Source organism: Pipistrellus kuhlii, unplaced genomic scaffold (genome assembly GCF_014108245.1).
Source record: "Pipistrellus kuhlii isolate mPipKuh1 unplaced genomic scaffold, mPipKuh1.p scaffold_m20_p_1, whole genome shotgun sequence".
NCBI classification, from domain to species: Eukaryota; Metazoa; Chordata; class Mammalia; order Chiroptera; family Vespertilionidae; genus Pipistrellus; species Pipistrellus kuhlii.
In genome coordinates this window covers 155,030,688-155,050,008 of record NW_023425404.1, presented here as the reverse complement: position 1 = coordinate 155,050,008, position 19,321 = coordinate 155,030,688, and the positions used below count along the sequence as shown (strand labels likewise).

The 19,321-nt window shown below is 44.5% G+C and overlaps 1 protein-coding gene across 1 annotated transcript; it reads right to left on the bottom strand.

Moving 5' to 3' along the window:
* Positions 1 to 2,538: 2,538 nt before the first annotated feature.
* LOC123652187 lies at positions 2,539 to 12,045 on the bottom strand. Its single transcript, XM_045580351.1, has 4 exons — positions 11,826 to 12,045; positions 7,957 to 8,022; positions 4,802 to 4,882; positions 2,539 to 3,227 (listed from the first exon to the last, which is right to left on the bottom strand). Exons 1-4 carry the CDS (start codon positions 11,964 to 11,966, stop codon positions 2,796 to 2,798), a joined length of 720 nt encoding a protein of 239 aa, XP_045436307.1. The 5' UTR covers positions 11,967 to 12,045; the 3' UTR covers positions 2,539 to 2,795.
* Positions 12,046 to 19,321: the final 7,276 nt, after the last annotated feature.

Genomic DNA, 19,321 nt, shown 5'->3' with positions numbered 1-19,321 from the left:
AAATTTATTAAATTTTTTATGTGCACAGGAGTTCACAGAAAAGTGAAACTTAAGGTGACTAGACTAGCCCAGCCGGTTTGGCACAGTGGTTGAACATTGAACCATGAATCAAGTGGTTCCCTATTCGATTTTGGTCAGGACACATGCCTGGATTGTGGGCTCGATCCCCAGTAGGGGGCATGCAGGAGGCAGCCATTCAATGTCTCTCTCTCATCAATGTTTTTTTTTCTCTCTCTCTCTCCCCCTCTCCCTTCCTCTCTCTCTAAAAATCAATAACAATATTTAAAAACTAATAAAAATAAATCAACTAGACTATAATTGGGGGCTTTCATACCATCTTAACAAAGGAAAGGGGACTTGGGGTTCAAATGACAATGAAGTGACTAGGAAATTTGTGGGATGAGAGATGAGTATTATTGTAGTAAAGTCTGTTTATGCAAACTCATCTCAGTGTTAGCCCTCAGTCTCTGTTCTTCTCTTCCTGGCACAAAAGGAAATTTATGCCCTGCCTTTAGGCAGATAAGGAGAAGGCAGAGAACTCATTCTGTAGCTGTTGATTCTCAGTTGCTTTCAGCTCAAAGCAATCCTCATACCAGGGTGACATATTTTGGGATCTGACCCCCCTTTAAATGCTAACTCCTTTTTTTAGAGTGAAAGTTTGCAGTGCAAGAAAAAAATGAAAGTAATTGTTTCCTCAGCTCCTCAACTTTGACTTTGAAAACCTTTTCTCCTCTCAATTCGCCCTTGAAAGTCAGCAAATCTATAAAGCAAATGAATAAACTTGCATTTCTAAGTTTCCTTTCTCACTGTAAGAACTCTTGTGATGTTTGAGATTCTGAAGGACAAAGAATTACTTCAAACTAGAGAAGGGCCCTGTGAAATCTCTCAGGTTACTCTGTTTGCCCAGCTGCAGTTTTCCTTCCTTTTCTCCCATGTCTCCATCCCATTCTAGCAGCTTCGGTGATGACAGACCCATCTGTTTGAGAATTTCTTTTTCCTTCTTTCTTCTGGATTCTGTATAAATGCACGAGCTTTCCCACATGCAGTACAGCGTGGAAGAGTCCCTACGGTACTTTACAACTGTAATCACCAGAATTACTGCTTCTCCTTTCATTTTACAACTTTTCTTAATGTTTCTGTGCTGTGTCTAGAAATACAGTAATATGCTCGTTCTGACACTGCAAGACTCCTGTGTCTTTTTCTTTTCACCTTCTGATTTCTTCTACATGCCTCGTGGTGTGCTAGAGCGGAGTGTTAATATTTTGGGGATATTGTGGGCCCATTTGTAAACATGGCCATTTAAAAAAAAATCGTATAAACTTAAGAGTTAATAAATTATATTAAAACGAAGATAATAATTACTCTCAGTGCATCGCTTTCTGGTTATTTTACTATCTTTGCTCCTGTGCCCATTATACCAATTTGTGTGGAGAGAACACTCTAAATGGTGAACTGCCCTGCATTCTTCCCAGCTCTGTGGTTAGTGATGTCATGGTGAAAACAACAAAGCAGGATTGATTTTCCCCAGGGAGCCGACGGTTAATCGTTTGCTGGCACACCACTGCTCTAGGCCCACAAGATGCTGCCAGATCACGTGTGAAGCTTTAATAGCCAAGTGCTCATTTTTGCTGTGTTGAACATCATTCTTCTTTCTCCCAGTGTTAAGATGTGTGCAACCAGAAGGTGGAGGAGAGTGAGTGGGTGGGAGGTAATCAACCAAAGATTTTGTATGCACATGCGCATAACCCATGGACTCAGACCACAGGGTGATGAAGGCCTGTGGGGGCGTGGGGAGGGGAGGTTGGAGGGTGTCAGTGGGAGGAAAAAGAGGACATATGTAATACCTTCAACAATAAAGATTTTTTAAAAATAATTAAAATATTAGACACACCTCAATTTAAAAAAAAAAAGATTTGTGCAACCAGTTTCGTTTTAAGGGTAGAGTAACATCCCTTTTGTTGTCAGCTAACTGCTTCCTTTTGAGTCAGCTCTAATTTCTTCGTTTTACGTGCTGCACACAAGACCCCATGAACTCTCAGAGTGAGTCCATAGCAAACTGAACAGTTGCTGAAGCTTTTCAATGACAATGGTCTGCCTAGTTGGCTATAGTTTTAGTTTCTAGTCTGCTGGCTCTTCCAGGATCATCTATGAACTGGCTGCACAATTTTTTTTTTTTTCTGAGCCTTTTCCTTCTGCAGTTTTGAATTGTTCTGTTTGTTTCATTCTGAGCTACCTCTGTCACTCTGGAGTCCACAGCTCAAGTGTTGGAAGTCAGTGAATGACATCAGGATTAACACAATAGTCTGAAGAACTGTAGGAATTGAAAGTGTAAATGACCAACAGCAGAATCTCCCCAGATTTGGTAGAAACAATTCCTAGGGAAGGAAGAAAATGCAAAACAAACACAAACAAACAAACAAAAAAGACAAGACAGGGCAATAGTTAGCAAATGCCTATGGTCTCCCATTTTTGCCTGAAATGGGCTGTTGAGGGGGGAAAAAATTATAACAGTGCAGAGGTGATTTAGAAGTTTGCTGTTTTATTTTTAGGAAACAATGAGAACTTGCCTCAGGGGTTGTGGGGCAGGTGCCAGCATCACTTTCCTGGGTCAGCGAAGCTTCTTTCTGGCTGAATGTCATTCCTAGAGGAGTTGGTGACTGACTGAGGTGAATCCCATAACGAAAATAGTCAGGCTCACAGGATACACTGCCAGGGGTGGGTGACCAGGGCCTGGCAGGGGTGGGTCCAGGTCTCCTCCCAAGGCAGGGGGCGGGGGAGGCACTAAGCATTTCAGCTTACATGTCTCCTCGGGGTTCCTTAGTTGTGGGTGAGGTGGGGAAGCTGGTGCTGTGAGGTGCTCCCGTTGTGGGGAGGGCTGGCGTAGTCAGAACTTGGGGTATCAGGGGCAACCTGGCTGACATGCCGAAGTAGTTCCCCAGGTTCCCAGATACAGAGGTCTCTCCATTGCTCTCCAATCCCTTGGACTGGGTGGCGGGTGTGAGGACAGGGCCTCTCAGAGCTGTGCTCCCCAGCACGGGGACAGTCAGAGTGGGTGGGCTCTGTCTAGGAATGACAGGCGCTGGCGGGAGCTGGAAGCTTGCCTCTGTGTTGACAGTGGTTCTAATTCTATCTGGAAATCCAAAAACACTGGAAGTCCACAGAGCTAGCAAGTCGGCTGCCTTCCTGTCAAAAGCATTCTCTCGTTTCTCTTTCAGTCTTTGAATTGGCTGTAAGTAGAAGGACAGAGACCGAGTTAGAGAAAGCACTTCCCGGCTGGAATACACAGGTGGCACCATTCTAATTGACAGAGTTTGGGCCCAAAAGAGCCTGGAGAAGCGGTGAGGGTGGGAGACCCTGCACATGTAACTCTGACAGAAGATAAAACAAGGGGGATCCTAAGGCTTTGTGACATGAAACAGGTAGGTGTGGTTGAAATTGGGCTAAATCAGGAGACTGGTTTGGCTTTTTCCTGATTTGCGTACATTAAGAAATATACATTTTTATTGATTTGAGGAAGAGGGAGGGAAGGAAAACAGAGAGAGGTGAGGTGAGGGGGGGTGGGGAGGAAGAAACATCAATCAGGAGCTTTCTGTATGCACCCCAATGGGGATCTAACTTGAAACCTAGTACATGCTCTGACCAGGAATTGAACAGGTGACCTTTCGGTGCACGGGACAATGCTCAACCAGTTGAGCCACGCTGGCCAGGGTGAGTTGCCTATATTTGTCCCCTCAGAGGCAAACTCAGGACACAGGGAAACAAGCCATGAGGGTGGGCCCCTGTCAGTGTAGCCAAGTAGGAAGGTCCTAAAGTATCCTTAGACCCTGCTGTACGCACCCTGGTCACTACCACCCACCTGAGTCCTTTCTGTGATGGAGCTTTGGCTAAACAGTTAAGGTGGACTAGATATTTTTTGTCCTTTTGTTTTATTGTCCTCCTTTATTATCAATGTGACACAATGCTAGGACGTTTCCAACCAAAAAGTCTTTGGGGCGTAACTGTGCCATATTGCATATACCCCAAGACCAATCAATTTGTCCTGGTATATTTATATCCTTCTCATCTCTGTTGACCTAGTTACCATCATAAGTCATATGCCTGTTAGAATAGTTCAGTGCTGCAAGCAAATGTGAGTTAAGTCACAGCTTCTCTTGAGCCCATGTTCTGTCAGCTGTGCTAAAGGAAACGCGGAGCTTTATAGGCAGGAATTGGAGCCCACAAACATCCTCATCAATACGGCCTACGTGTCTAATTGTTTGTTGTTGGTCGTGGGTGTCTTAGGATTTTCTTTAAGATGGTATTTGAATTAAAGTGGTTGGTTTCAACGCTATGACTTCTAAACTCAGGACAGTTTCATACGACAGAGGTATTTCATATGAAAAAAACAAACAAACAAACAAACAAAAACACCTTTTTCACTAAATCCAAAACATTTCTACTTAGGTTCAGTACACAAAATTTTGAAGTATTCTGACACACTCAGATTTTACCAGTCTCTCAAATATTACCATTGTACTAAGTTTCTACAATTCAAATACGGACTTATTTTGTAAATTATCTAAACCAGGAGCAGTGCCCCCCAGGGGACACTCGGCAATGTCTGAAACATCAGTGGCTGCCATACAGAGCAGGTAGGGCATCTGTAGGGACAGCCTCGCGACGCTGCTAATGATCCTACAGCCCACAGGACCACCCGGGGACAAAGAACTATCCAGCCCCAAAGCAGTAGGGTGTTGTGGAGGAACCCCCGTCCCAGGTCACTCCGTTTGTGCTTTGGGAAAGGCAACGTGCTATGACTTACCAGAAGCTGAAACACGTAGTAGCCTTTTCTGTGCCCAGGACTGCTGTCACTGCTCTCATCTGACAAGCCAAACGCCCCTTTCTATAAAAGAAGAATTTGGTTGCCTCAGAACCCTTAATTTCCTTCAGTCTGTTGCTTCCTTCCCAAAAACAAGGATTGGAATACTCCATCCATACCTTCAAAGTAAGGTATAAAAAGGCCTGTCTCTTCACTCTCAGGAAATAAGGTGATCATAACTGATTTATCTGGATTACAGACGTATCTGCACAGATATTTAGACATTTTTTAAATTGTTTGGAAATATCTTAAGTGTTGCCCACTTCCAAGTTATCTCCACTAGAGTGTCCTAAACACAATTTGCGTTTTACTGAGGGCCCCTGCAAACACCATCTACCTACTGCAATCCTGGGACAGCCCCAAAAGAATATCCAGAGTGAAGTCCATGGGCCCTGCTCTGAGTGATCCCTAAGATGAAGTCCCAATGTTTTGAAGTCAAACAATGTTTTGGTTTGTGACAGTTGCGGGGACGGGGTGAGGAGGGAGGAGGGAGGGAAATGGAGAGGCTTTGCGCTGTGTGTTTTGTGTTAGGAAACCAATCAGAAGCTCTGGCTGTGGATTGACACAGATATTTATGGGACGTAATTGACGCATCCTCTAAGACCAGAGCCAGTAATCTAACTGAGCATGGCCAGTAAGAGGTTATTTGATTATGAAGAGTGAAGAAAAGGAATGAAATGTGAGGTGCAGAATGCAGTTGCTAGACAAGATTCCTAAAACATCAGACCTCTGTGTGAGGGAGCTGGCTGTAGCTAAAAGGCCAGACAAAAGAGTCCCGGGGAGCAGAAAGATTGAAAATATAACTTGCAAGTCCCCTTCCAATATTAATATCCTATGAGGCTATGATTGCATTTTCACGGAGGGGTTCCAGGTGCTACCAAGGGCAATCAAGAGTCAAAAGCTCTTTTTCTAAGAATGTAGTGGAGGCTAGAAGGAATTTAAAAGCAGTAATGAGTGTGTGTGTGTGTGTGTGTGTGTGTGTGTAGGGGAATGGGGAGGAGAGAAAAAAAATGAAGCAGGACCACAAGCAGGTAGAAAGCACACAATTACTGTAGCTCTTTTTTTTTTTAGAGGAAATATAGAACTTGACACTAGAAATCTTTCCTATTCAGTGCCATACATTAAAACAGAATAAGATGTCATTCTAAATAGTTACAATTTTTAAAAAGGGAAGGGCACAGCAAAGGAAAAAGGAAAGAAAAATGGCATAGGACATCTGTACCATATCCAGAGTATCCCCCCAAAATTGTATACAAACTTTGGATATTTATTAATTCCAATGGGTTAAATCTGAAAAGCAATAAACATCAATTGAGCTATTAGCTGTTAAGAGTGTATACATTTCTGGGACACCCTGTATATATTAATAATCTATCTTTTACTTCATAAATATAAAATGTTCATTATAAATGACAAAAGGATATAGATATTGCAGGTGGTTTGTGTGAAGAAGAAGAAGAAATTTTCTGGATTGTTGGGGTTGCGGGAGTGGGGAAAGGTATTGGTATTTAACATACTGGCCTGGCCCTGATGTCCCAGCATCGTCAGAAAGAGAAATCACGGATGCCCCACTCCCCTCTGCTGTTCTCCCTCCCTCCCTGGTCCTCACAGGTCTGACTAAGGTTTCTACCTGCTGGACTGCTAAGATACCTCACTTTCACGGAGCAAAGAAGCCGACTTTATGCTGGCTGGAGGCTGGAAAAAGAGGTGTGGGCGTGAGCACCCTTTCTTCCTGTTTCACTGTAGGGAAGTGGACAGCTGTTGGCCTACCCGTAGGGCGGGATAGTCCTGAATCTTAGAAGCCCATTGACTTCTAGAAGGTCGGTGTGACATTTTATGCCCAATGTTCACGTGGGGGTGGAAGAGCCACATGGATTCTCAGAGGGGGATGATGACTCCAAACGAGGTGGACAGTGGCCTGGAGCGTCAGACAGCCCTGGTCCTCACCATGTCCTAGACCCTATGGGGTGTCCGCTGAGCACCTCCTAGTGGATCCTCCCATGGGACTACAATGAAGTGCTGGGCCCAGACTTGACACTAGCGGGGGTTCAGTGAGTGAATTCATGCAGCAGCCAACGCTGGACTGTCCAATTCCACCCCTTAACTCTTACTTCTTTTTCTTTTTCAAAAATATTTTTAGTGGTTTCAGAGTGGAAGGGAAAGGCAGAGATAGAAACATCACTGATGAGGGAGAATCATGGATTGTCAACCACCTGCACTCCCCACACTGGGGATCGAGCCCACAACCTGGGCATGTGCCCTGACCGGGAATTGAACCGTGACCTCTTATCATTGATGTTTCTAGATCTCCTCTCCTTTTCTCTCTGAAATCAATTAAAAAAAAATACATATACAGTAAAGTTTTACATATGTCTTCTTTTTCCCCAATTGACACCACCATATATATATATATATAATGTTTTAATAACTGCAGGAGGAGGCATGAGCATGTCTGAGTTTAGGTGAGGGTGGGTCAGGGATCAGGGAAGTGCTGTTTTCGTTGCGCTCTCAGGGATAACGACGTATTTGGATGGTTGGGAGAGGAGGAGGGCTGCTCTGAGGGGGGAGGGGGAAGGGGGGAGGGGGGCGGGGGCAGAAGGAAAAGGCCAGGAGAACAGCAGCATGTTGAAACCTCAGAAGCAGACATTCAGATCTCCAGCCTTCTCCTCTTCATCTCCCTTTGTGCCTTAGGCTCTTCCTTCTGCATCAAGAAACAAAACTTAAACCTCCCTGGTGCATGTCCTCCAGGCAGAGGGTGCTGTGGAGAAGGCTGGAGCAGAAGGACCCACTCTCTCCGCCTTACGAAGACGTAGAGTCAGCAAGTTAAACATTATTTCTGAAAACTTGCTGACTACTCAGTAACTTTGATCACCCTTATTTCACCAAAAATGAATTTAGATCCTTTCTTGAAGGAGAGAATGGATATTAAAAAAAAAAAAGGGGGCAAGAATGGGAGGTTGGAAACAGACCTAGTTAATCTTATCTCCAGAATATCAGAAATCTGGATGCCCTGTGGACCCGCAGCGTGTGACTCTGATCCTCTGGGTCAACCCAGGAGCCCCGCTGGGCAGGAAGGGGGGAGGCACGGCGTCACTCACCATCTGCAGAGTGAGAACTCCGTGGAGAAAGACCAGCAGACTCACACACAGGGCCATGATGAGGCGCTGAAAGCACAGGGGACACTTTTAATTCATAGAAACACACACACACACACACACACACACACACACACACACATACACACAATGCCTTGGTCATTCAGTCTTTATTCATCTGACACCAACGTGTACCGTGGAAGCAGCAGTGCACAGAGGTTACCAGAGCAGGCTGGCTGTGAAATCCCGACCTCGGTACTTGCTGGCTGTGTGACCTGGGCAAATTATTTAACCTTCTCCTGCCTCATTTTCCTCGTTTAGAAAATGGGGATAATATTAGAGCTATTTTAAGGTTGGCGATGACATTGAGTGAGGTAGGATATACAAAGCATTTTAAATGGGGCCCGGGCCCTGGCTGGGTAGCTGTTGGTTAGAGCGTGGCCCTGATATGCCAAGGTGGCAGGGTGGATCCCTGGTCAGGGCACATACGAGAAGAAACCAATGAATGTGTAGATAAGTGGAACAACAAATCGATGTTTCTCTCTCTCTCTCTCTCTCTCTTTCTCTCTCTCTCTCTTCCTCTTTCCCTCTAAAAATCAATAAATTAAAAAAAAAATACATCAAGTTAAATAAATAAATAGTGCATGGAACACAGCCCCATGATTTTATTGTGATTACCAGGCTCTGAGCTGAGTACCAAATAGATATAGAGAAAAGTATAATAGAACAACGGCCTGGCTGTCAATCAGTTCAGTTTATTTTAAGAGATTAAATAAGAGGAGCAGACTTTTGCCTCTACTGCATTAGTCCTTACTGACGGACAGCGGTTACTCATAAAATATCTCCTCAGAGAACCCATACACGGCATGCGACTTTGACACGAACAGTGCCTTCCTTGCACAGCTGTCCAGGTCAAAAGCAAAAATAATAAAAAATAAAATCCCTAAAGCGGAAAAAACTAACAGCCTCAGGCTCTGGTTAACTTGGCATCATCAATATCCTGGCTGCTTCCTGACCTGCTGCAGCCCAGCCCACTGCCAGGCGGTGAGCACCTTTAACTTGTCATCCACAGAGGCCCTGGAGGTGTTTTCTGGGGATGCTGACTCAGCAACGTGGCCGCTGACTCTGCAGCCTGCCCCAGGACCGGGCCCTGTGAGTCAGCGAGCCTCCTTCCTGAGGGCAGAGAACTCAAAGGACGCCCTGGGCTGGGCTTCTTTCCTGGCGGTGCCAGGCCCAGCAGGTCACTCCTCGGAAGCAGGAACCCCCTAAGAGCACTGGTGTGACTATTTGTTGACTATGGAAGCCTACCAGGACATGCCACCCCAGAATACGCCTCTTTGGCATGGAGAACCAGCGGATGCAGGGAAAATTCTGAAAACAGGGCATGTGCTTTCCTTGGGGGAAGGACATTTTTCTGTTTGAAAAGTGTATCCCTCTCCCGGCCAGGAAGAGAAGGACTCCCAACCACACCTACTAGCTTAGAAGGCACTGACGTGGGTCTGCATGCTACGCCTCCCTGAGCAACCTGCTACCATTCTCTCCCTGGCACGGTCCCATAGCTGACCTCCCCTGGCCTATAAGCCCCAGACCCCTTTCCTATGAGCACAAATTCTAGCCACCCCCTCTGGTTGCTCATCACTGGGTATGCTCCTCACCAGTGCATGGTGCACATGTGAATGAGCTTCCGCTTGTCTTCTCTTGAGGGCCTGTCTTGCCCGGCTGACTTGCGTACAATAGGCAGAGGGAAACGTTTTTCCTTCCCCGCACTATTTCCTGCCTCCCCACCACCCCGAACCCCTCTACTGAGGACTTCCTACAGTCCAGGCCCTGTGCAGAGTGCTTTACGCACATTATTTCACGTCACCCCTGCAGAAAGGGCATGGGGCGGGTGTTTTATGCCGATTTAATAGACGAGGAAGCCAAGGTTTAGAGCCGGGGTTTGAACGTCTGTCTGCCTCCAGTTGATTCTTTCTGAGCGACCCAGATCCCGAGGCCTGCTTCTTACTTGGCCCTTTGGGGTTAGACAGGATAATGGTCACGAGCGAGTCTTTTATCATGTACAGAAACAGCCGCCCAGTCCCTGGTATTTTGTTATGGGAGCCCAAGCTGACCAAGACACAGGCAGCCCGTGGCTCCCAAGAGCTGACCTCCAGGCCCCTTCGTTCTGCACGAGGCACATGGCTCAGTGCCAGCTTTCAGGGCACCTCTGCACTGGGGAGCCGACTTCCTGCCATGGGCATAGACACGGTCTACTTTCACTTTCCCATGAGGCCTAGGGTCTCCCTCTGTCACACCCCTGACCAGCACCACTGCCACCAAATAGGGGCCTTTCCCCACCCACCACTCAGTATTGAGGAAGGAGGACAGCTAGACAGACTTCATGTGGACAGATCACGCTGAAACTCTGTGGTATTGTCAGAAGAATAGTAAACCCCAAAGATTTCCTCCCCACCCCTGCCTGTGGTATTGCTATTATTCTACCTTTAGGGACTTTTTTTTTTTAACTTAAATTACTGCCTCCCTTTATCTTCAATTAAATTCAATACGTATTTAGGGACACAGAGAATGGAGATATTACCTTTTATAATGCAGGGTCCTCAGCCCTAACAGTTACACGGGCCTTTTCTGAAGGACAAGCAACCTGGCCAGGTGGGTGTACAGCCAGGGACCTGTTCAGTCAGAACGCTGCGTATCAGAGGAGACTTGAGCGCCCCCTGGTGACCAGGAGAGGTGAGGGCAGGCCTGCCTGGAGAGAGGGTAAAGAGGCTATTATACATCTCCCAGGCTCCCAAAAAGCCTCCGGCAGCTAGACAAACAACCACCTCGAGATATTTCGGCCAAGAGGGGAGCTATGTCAAATAGTAAAACTTAATACTAATAAAGCATATAAATGAAACTAATCTTTACCGGCCCCTCATCACAGGCAAGGCAGGCCACGATCTCATTTGATCTTCATCATGGTACAAAATAGGCTCTAACAGCCAGTCGATGTCTCAGTAAGTGACCAGTGAATGTTGACATTACCTGCATAGTTAATGTTTTTCTGAAGCTTGGCTGCATGAGTTTAGAAAAGACACAGTAAACCACGTGAGTAAAATGCCCCTTTATCCGGTGGGTCCTGGTTAGGAAGAAGGCTTTGTTTGTCACCTGGCGGCAGGCAACCAGACCCACGGGGGCAGAAGACCTCACAGGCATGGGGTTGTGTTGTTCTTACGTCGGCTCTTCTATTCAACTGCACCCTCCTCAGAGGTCCAGCAAAGGAACAACGCTTCTCATGATACATCTTATCAGTTCAAAACAATGAGGAAACGAGGAAACGTAAAGAGAAATCTTCCCCAGCCACACACTTGGTTGATTCTGTCACTGCTCAGGGAGATCACAGGGAGAAAGAACTGGAAATCCTGAGGGCTTGTAACAAGATCACATACCTCTCAGACTTCTGCAGTCTTAGGTTATGTGTGTGTGTGTGTGTGTGTGTGTGTGTCTGTGTCTGTGTGTGTCTGTGTGTTACCATGCAAATCATCAATTTAAAAAACTTGAGCATGTTCCCCTTATATGTTACTTATTTATCATTTCACATTCTATCTGCTTTTAGCATGTTCTACAGCATGTGTAAAATGTACATTATGGAGCTCATTAAAAACAAGTTTAAAAGTATGAAATGTCAAAGTGTTAAAATTCTAAAATTGTCTTCTCCCCCAGCGGGCCTTGCTGCCCACCGCCAGGCTGCAAACAAACCCTCCTCCCTGCTCTAGTCACCAGCTCACGTTGCCACGTCTGCCAGCTCCCTCTGATGCCTGCAGGTTCTCTACACCCGGAATCCATCAATAATTCAGAGGGAGGCATTTCTCTTCGGGGGCCCCGGGACTTACCTGCTGCCACTGGCGTCTTCGGAGGCCAGCAGGAGAGTTCCATTGGGGAGCAACCAGGCATCCTCTTAACCCGACAAAATGCCCCTGGTGAAGAATCCTGTGGTTTTGGGTGTTTTTGAGACGGGAGGACTTATCAAACATGATGTCAGATAGGGAGTGACAGTCTGTGTTCAGGGTTTGTTTTTGAGAGAATTGCTTACCTCCTGGCTTTGCAGCCAACCACAACCCCCGCTCCCTGCACATAATTATACAGAGGCCGCCCGGGGAGGGCCCTTCAGCAGGGAGCGAGGCCAGAGCCTTCTCAGCATACACATTCCTGAGTTCTAACCACCAGAGAGCCCCTCAGACAAACAGCACCCAACACAATAGACCATGAGGAACCTTTGAAATGTGTCGGTTTTATTTATTTGTGTTTTTTTTTTAAGAATGCACAACCGTCAGAGAAGAATATAAGGCAGATGGCAAATTCTAATGAAGTGACCCTAAGCCACATCATGTCTCATCTTCTTTTGTGTCGGCTTTGGTCTCGGACTGTATTTTATTATCCAGGGCTTCCCATCGGGATGGCGTTAATTCTGAAATCTCTCCCATGCCAGGAGGTACTAAGCACTTGCTTCTCATTTCCTGCGTTCCTTCCAGCAAATGCCAGGACCGCAGGAAGGTCGGTGGGCAGGTGGACGTGTGCCAGAGAGCGCACACTCCCCGCACGGGAAAGCTCATCCCACAGAGCAGCCCTGCGACCCGCACAGACGTGGGGGAGAAGCGCTTTGGTTGCCAGCAGCGGAGGCTGACGAAACCGCCCCCAGCCCTGCTCTAGCCGCTTCCCTGCACACCCTAGCAGCCAGCATACTGCCCGGGCCCTACCGGACCGTCAGGGCCTCCGATGGTGGCTGCCCCGCCCCCACAGCTGGAGCGCCTCTCACCCAGCCGTGCTGATCGGTCTGCTTGCTGAGCCAGCCTCTGCGGCAGTCAGAAGGGCAGAGAGCTGTGCTTCTGGGGGTTTCTGCAGAGCCGCTATTCTCAGGCCTGGCTGCACGCTAGAACGATCCCAGGCATTTTGAAAATGCTGATGCTCTGATCCCTTCCACAACCAGGAATGTAAATTTAGTTGGACTTGGATGAGGCTTTGGTATATTTTTAAAAGGTCCCCCCCCCCCAATCCCTCCGCACCCCCCAATGGTTCTAAAGTGGAGCCAGGGCTGGGAAGTTCTGGGTCTCATTTCCCTCCAGGCCACAGCTGTGGGGATGAATTTAACTGTGTCCTTTATTAGCCATGTAAATATTTGTTTTACTAAGTACCCTATTGTTCTCAGTGCTTTGGTTATAAAAATGTAATTCCGCCCAGCCTGCGTGGCTCAGTGATTGAGCGTTGACCTATGAACCAGGAGATCACAGTCCGATTCCCATTCAGAGCACCTGCCTGGGTTGCAAAACAAACACATATATATTTCAGAGAGGAAAGGAGAGGGAGAGAGAGATAGAAACATCAATGATGAGAGAGAATCATTGATCAGCTGCCTCCCACATGCCCCCTACAGGGGATTGAGCCCACAAACCGGGCATGTGCCTTGACTGGAATCGTACTGTGACCTCTTGATTATAGCTTGACACTCAACCTCTGAGCCACATTGGCAGGGCCAGATGTACTTTATTACTTTTCACAGCATCCTCCTGAGTGTAGCAAATTACTGCTGGAAAGCAGTGAGAAGCCGAGGAGGTCAGAGGCCCAGGCTCCCTGTGCTTGTCTGTTTCCTTATTGCCTGGAACCAAGGATGTACATGAAAATTATTTGTTGACTGGGTAGTTGAATGAACAGAGAAAGTTAAGACCATATATTAGACTACTGAACTCAAATGTATTGAATGACAGACTCTAGATAAAAAAAAATATCTCTGTGTGAGAGAATGCCGAGCTGAGTTTAATCAGGTAAGTGATAACAGAGGTAAATATAAGATCCAGTTCTTCAGTCTAAGGAGACAAGTACGAAGATATCAAACATGTTCTTGGTGGTTACCCAGAAAGACAGTTATAGTCCCAGATCATATTAATAGAAATAGGATCTGGAATGTAGGAGGCAATCCTCTCATTTTTGTAATCTTACAAATCACATTCTGTGGTATTATGTGAAGTTCTAAAAACCATCTATATAATAAAAGGCTAATATGCAAATCGACTGAATGGTGGAATGACTGGTTGCTATGACACACACTGACCATCAGGGGGCAGACACTCAATGCAGGAGCTGCCCTCTGGTGGTCAGTGCGCTTCCACAGGTGAAGTGCTGCTAAGTGAGAAGCCAGGCTCATGGCTGGCAGGAGCAATGGCGGTGGCAGGTGCCTCTCCCACCTCTGCAGAAGCACTAAGGATGTCCAACTAACAGCTCCCGGTTTGCGAGAGGGTGCAGGCCAGGCTGAGAGACAGAACTCCCCTACCCCCACCCCAGTGCACGAATTTCATGCACTAGGCCTCTAGTTATATGTAAAAACTAGAGAAGATGTGCAGAAGAGTCCTAGGATATGGGGAGAAATCAAACTATGTCACAAAGAATGATTAAGGAAGCAGTGAGTTTTTGCTTGGAGAAACTTGGGGCTAGGAGCATTATGTTTATTTATTTGAAGGTTACCATTGAGAAAACAGACTAGATTTATTCAATGTGACCCCAAAGAATTTGATTAGGATCAATTGTTAATTCCATTGAGAGAATACTTTTCCAAGAACAAAGGTACCCAAAGAAGGGATGTGGAAAGGGCTCTCTTGCACAGAGTGAGTTCTTGTTGCCAGAAGTACGAGGGCAGAGGTCTATACCTCGTCGACAGAGGTCTGCGTGCTTTGCAGGAGCACGGGGGTCTGTGAGATTCTCCCTCCCCCCAACTGGTGGGTGGAGTTATGACATTACTGGCATCTGTCACAGAGACATCCCCAAGACATTGAACCACCAATCAGCACCTGCCAAAGTGCCCTGGAGCCCACCCCTTCCTGTTTTGCCCGGGTCCAACCCTTTCCTGTTTCTCCCCTTAAAAAGACCCCCAGACCAGCCACGTTTTGCTTCTTTTGATCGCCATCCATGGAGACAACCCAGCTGGGTCTTTCTCCTCTCCCCACTCCTTCAATTCTGATTTCTCTACCTCCATAATGAGTTCCACTCATTACTGGGGAATAAATTTTACTTTTAACATATCTTGGTGGTCAATTTCCTGCGCCTCAAACCTTATAGGATCTTGTTGAGCTGCAGGTCCAGAGTGGAGCCTGACCTTGTCTGCGTCTCCAACCGGCTCCCAGGTGATTTGATCCAATGGCCTTTACGATGCTTTCCAAGCCTGAGACTTTGGCCTCTAATAAATACGTGTACGTTCTCTCCTATGCAAACTCCATTCCTTTAACTTCCAGGTGTGGCCCTGTTGCAGCCAGTTATAAGAAGAGAGTTCTGGGAAACTTTCCAGATGAGGCCCAAGTCCAGTACAAACGACATGTAGCGACGTTTCCACCACAGAGGCACAGAACGGGGTCATAGATGGTGATCCTTGTTCTTAAGAGGTACAAACATCACCTTTCTCCCTCCTGAAACATGGACCACATACTTGTGGAGATGTAACACCTGTAATATCTTTCTCGTTCTGTTTTGCTTTGTACATCGGCATCCACAGATGAGGAAGAAACGTGTCACTTTACCTCCAAAATGAAACAAAGGAAATTTTAGAGCATTTCCCCTGGGCTTCATCAGGTTCTGCCCCAACTCAAAGGGTGAGAACACCCACTTGTCCTGCGGGACACATCCCAGTCTCTTGCAGCGCCTGAATGTAGGCTGGGGCCAGAATCCTCTGTCTCCCACCACCCCAACCCTCCCATCCCCCACCTGCCCCAAGTTTGGCAGAGGCTGCAGGCTGCATGACTCTCCCCAACATTGTTTTTCTTCTTCCTTTGTTGTGGAATCCCCAATTCTTAGTGAGGCATACAACTTTCCAAATTGGGGGGGACACGACCTGTTTCCTAGATTACTTTGCTTATCTTTCTCTTTAAAACACACTAGATAGCCCTAACTGGTTTGGCTCAGTGGACAGAGAGTTGGCCTGAGGACTGAAAGGTCTCGGGTTTGATTCGGTCAAGAGCATGTACTTTGGTTGAGGGCACATCCCCAGTAGCAAGTGTGCAGGAGGCAGCTGATTGATGTTTCTCTCTCATTAATGTTTCTAACTCTCTACCCTTCTCCCTTCCTTTCTGTAAGATATCAATAAAATATATATTTTTAAAAATAAATTTTAAAAAAGGACTAGATAGAAAATGACATTCACCTTGAAAATAATATAGTGATACAAAAATTTTCACTGAGTCATTGTCATTTTATTCAGGATATTGAAAAGGGTACATTGTGATATGAGGAGCAGGGTGATAATTAACATCTTTTATCTTCAGCTGTGGTATGAATGCCTGAAGGAAGAAGCTGCATTTGTCAGGAAGTTCTCCAAGAATCATACATCTCCCCGTCTCTCGGTGGTAAGAGGGACTGCTGGGGTTGGGGTCAAAGGAGTAGCATTGTCTGTTTTTGGTGGAAATAGGGTCATAGGTATCACGGTAGTTCTTCTGTTCATTGGTGGGTTCCTCTGATAGAACAAAAATCAAGACAAAAAAGCATTTGTAAATACTCAACATATTAATATTACTTGCATTAATACTTTTAAGTTTATATAGAGGACAGAATTTTCTATTGATATCATATTTTAAAAATTTTATTAACTTTTACCAACTTCCTCTACTTCTTTGTATGTGTAATGACAGTCAATGAAATTTCAAATATTTTTATTTGATCTCTTTAAGTTTTAAAAAAAATATTTTTATTGGGTTTTTCTTCTTTTTTTTTTTTTTTTTTTTTTTTTTTTTTTTAGAAAGAGAGAGAGAGATCAATGAGAGAGAAACATCACCCATAAGCCTCCTCCTGCACACCCACTTCTGAGGATCATGCCCACAACCTGGTCATGTGCCCTGACGGGGAATTGAATCAAGATCTCTTAGTTCCAGGGTCAACACTCAACCACTGAGCCACTGGAGCCAGGCTGATCTTTAAAAAGATAATCAAGTATTCTTCTTCTAACCTTATTGTTCCAGCCAATCCTCCTGGTGAGAACAACCAGAAGATTGGACCAAAAACATCTCTTTTAAGCATCTGTTTGAAGGTAGCAGTCTAAGAAAATAAGGCCTTATGGACTGAATGTTGCATTGAGGCAAGTCTCCCAGGGAGGCACTGGCAATTCCAAAAGTAGTGGCTGAACAGTTGAGAAGCTAAGAAGAACTTTAGACAAATCCATAGGGCTAGAGGGTCAAAAGCTTACGGTTGCAATTCAAAGAACCTCACTCAAGAAATAAGAGTGAACCAGAGGGACTTGTTCTAATCACCTCAGTCTCTGACTGAAATAAGGTGGTAGGTGTTCTGTGAATGTAGTGCCCATGGCCTACATGCTCATGAGAAACAAAAGTAAATCCTCTCTGGAGGAAGACAACTTTACCCAGAACCTCAAGTTGTCTCTACAATTTTCAACAACAGTGTTCATTGTTCAATCAAAAATAACCAGGCTAAAAAAAAAAAAGAGGAAGTTTGGGGTCCCAAAGGTGTGAGGATAGGGGAACAGCAATCAACTGAAAAGAAAAGGGAAAAGTACATAATAGAAGCAGACCCTCAGGAGATCCAAAAGTGAACTTATCAGACACTAACTATAAAAGAGCTATGCTAAAATGCTCAAGAAATGAAAAGATAGATGGTGACTTTGGCACCAAATGGACATTTTTATAGCTGAAAAATATAACAACTGAAATTAAGAATTCAATTGCTTGTTTAACATCAGATTGGATACAACTGAAGCCAGAATTTGTGGATAGAAAATAGTCTGAAGCAGAGAAAACTAAAAAGATAGAAAATAGAAAAAGATATGTAATACTTTCAATAATAAGATTTAAATAAAAGTATAGAAAAAAGCACCTAAGACAAATGAGAATCAATGTGAAGGTTGATTGTGAATTTCAAGTGTAAGAAGAGTGCAAAAAGAATAGCACAGAAGTAATATTTGATCAGATAGTTGGTAAAAATTTTCCAAAAGTGATGAAAAATTAAAGAAACACTGTGATTCATAAGCAAGAAAATAGAATTAACTACACATTACAGTAAATCTTCTGAAAAACAGAAATTGAAAATAGTTTTAGAGATATTTTCAAAATAAAAGTTAGATAAATTTAAAATAAATGTTTGGTGGTTTTTTTTGGTTGTTGTTTCTTAATTTCCTTCTCAGAGGTTTTTAGTAGGAAGCACATAATGGAAGTTTAGGAGGACTATTGGTTAATAACTGTCTTCAAGAAATTAAAATATTTTACAGACAGAGTCACAATTTTCATTCTTCCACTAATGAGCAATTTTGTTAGTCTGTGAAACATTAGTAACCCATCTTAATAATTTAAAGCTTAAAAAAAACACACACACAAAAAGCAAAAATAGCCAGTATGACAACAACAAAACTTCCAAACATGATTTCCTATTTCCCATGACTTCCCCTTATTTTTCTGAATGTTCACTCCTTTTTCAAGTCTATAAATTGATAGAAAATTCAAGAATAAAAAACTTACACAAATGATGAAGTATTTACATACATACTGAAATCCCTGCAAGAGAAAAAAAAAAACAAAAACATAGTTACATGATATTTAATGTTAGGAAACTTTGACTCAGTTCAAATATACAGTATTTTTAAGATGTTCTGAAGAAAATAAGACACTTCAAAGACAAAATTGCAAAAAATTGCTTCCTGACCTGTGATTAGTAAAGAAGCTTGTTGCAACGTAAATTGGACAAACATATTGAAGAGAAGGGAGACAGGAGTTAGCTGAGATGTATAACAGGACAGTAATTTTCCAGATGTGAACTCTGGTGAAAAAACAACCAGAGGCCCTAGAAACAGCATGATTTATCTCGGCCTTTCTGTTGAGAGCAGGAAGGAAAAGGAAGTGGAGAGCCAGTGTGGGGAACAGAGAGTGTGTGTGTAGCAGTCTCTCTGAGCAGAAACCTGAGCTTGCAGGTACCCCAGTCACCCTCAGGAACATGCAAAGCAGTAAGCAATAGTCCAAGAAGCTACACTCCATAGATAAAAATCTACGCTAAAGATAATTACTGACAACAAGTATAAAATGACCTCAGAGCTTGCTTGGAAAAAGAAGTAGAAATTTGTCAGTTGAGATAAAGTTTTCTAAAACGAATTAATACCTGTGACTTTTTATGAGGAGTTTTGAATATTATAATGGATATGTTTAACAAGTTTACAGTGTGATGCATGAATGGTCAGCATGTGATCATTCTTCAATGGACTCTAACAAGTAAAGACAAAATATTATGTTGCAAAGAATACACAAAACATGCTGGTGAGTTCTGGGTTCTAGTTCACTGGCTTCTACTTAAGTCAAATTATGCTAAATTTTTAAAAGATATTTCATGACTTAGGTTACACCTTATTTGCAAAGGA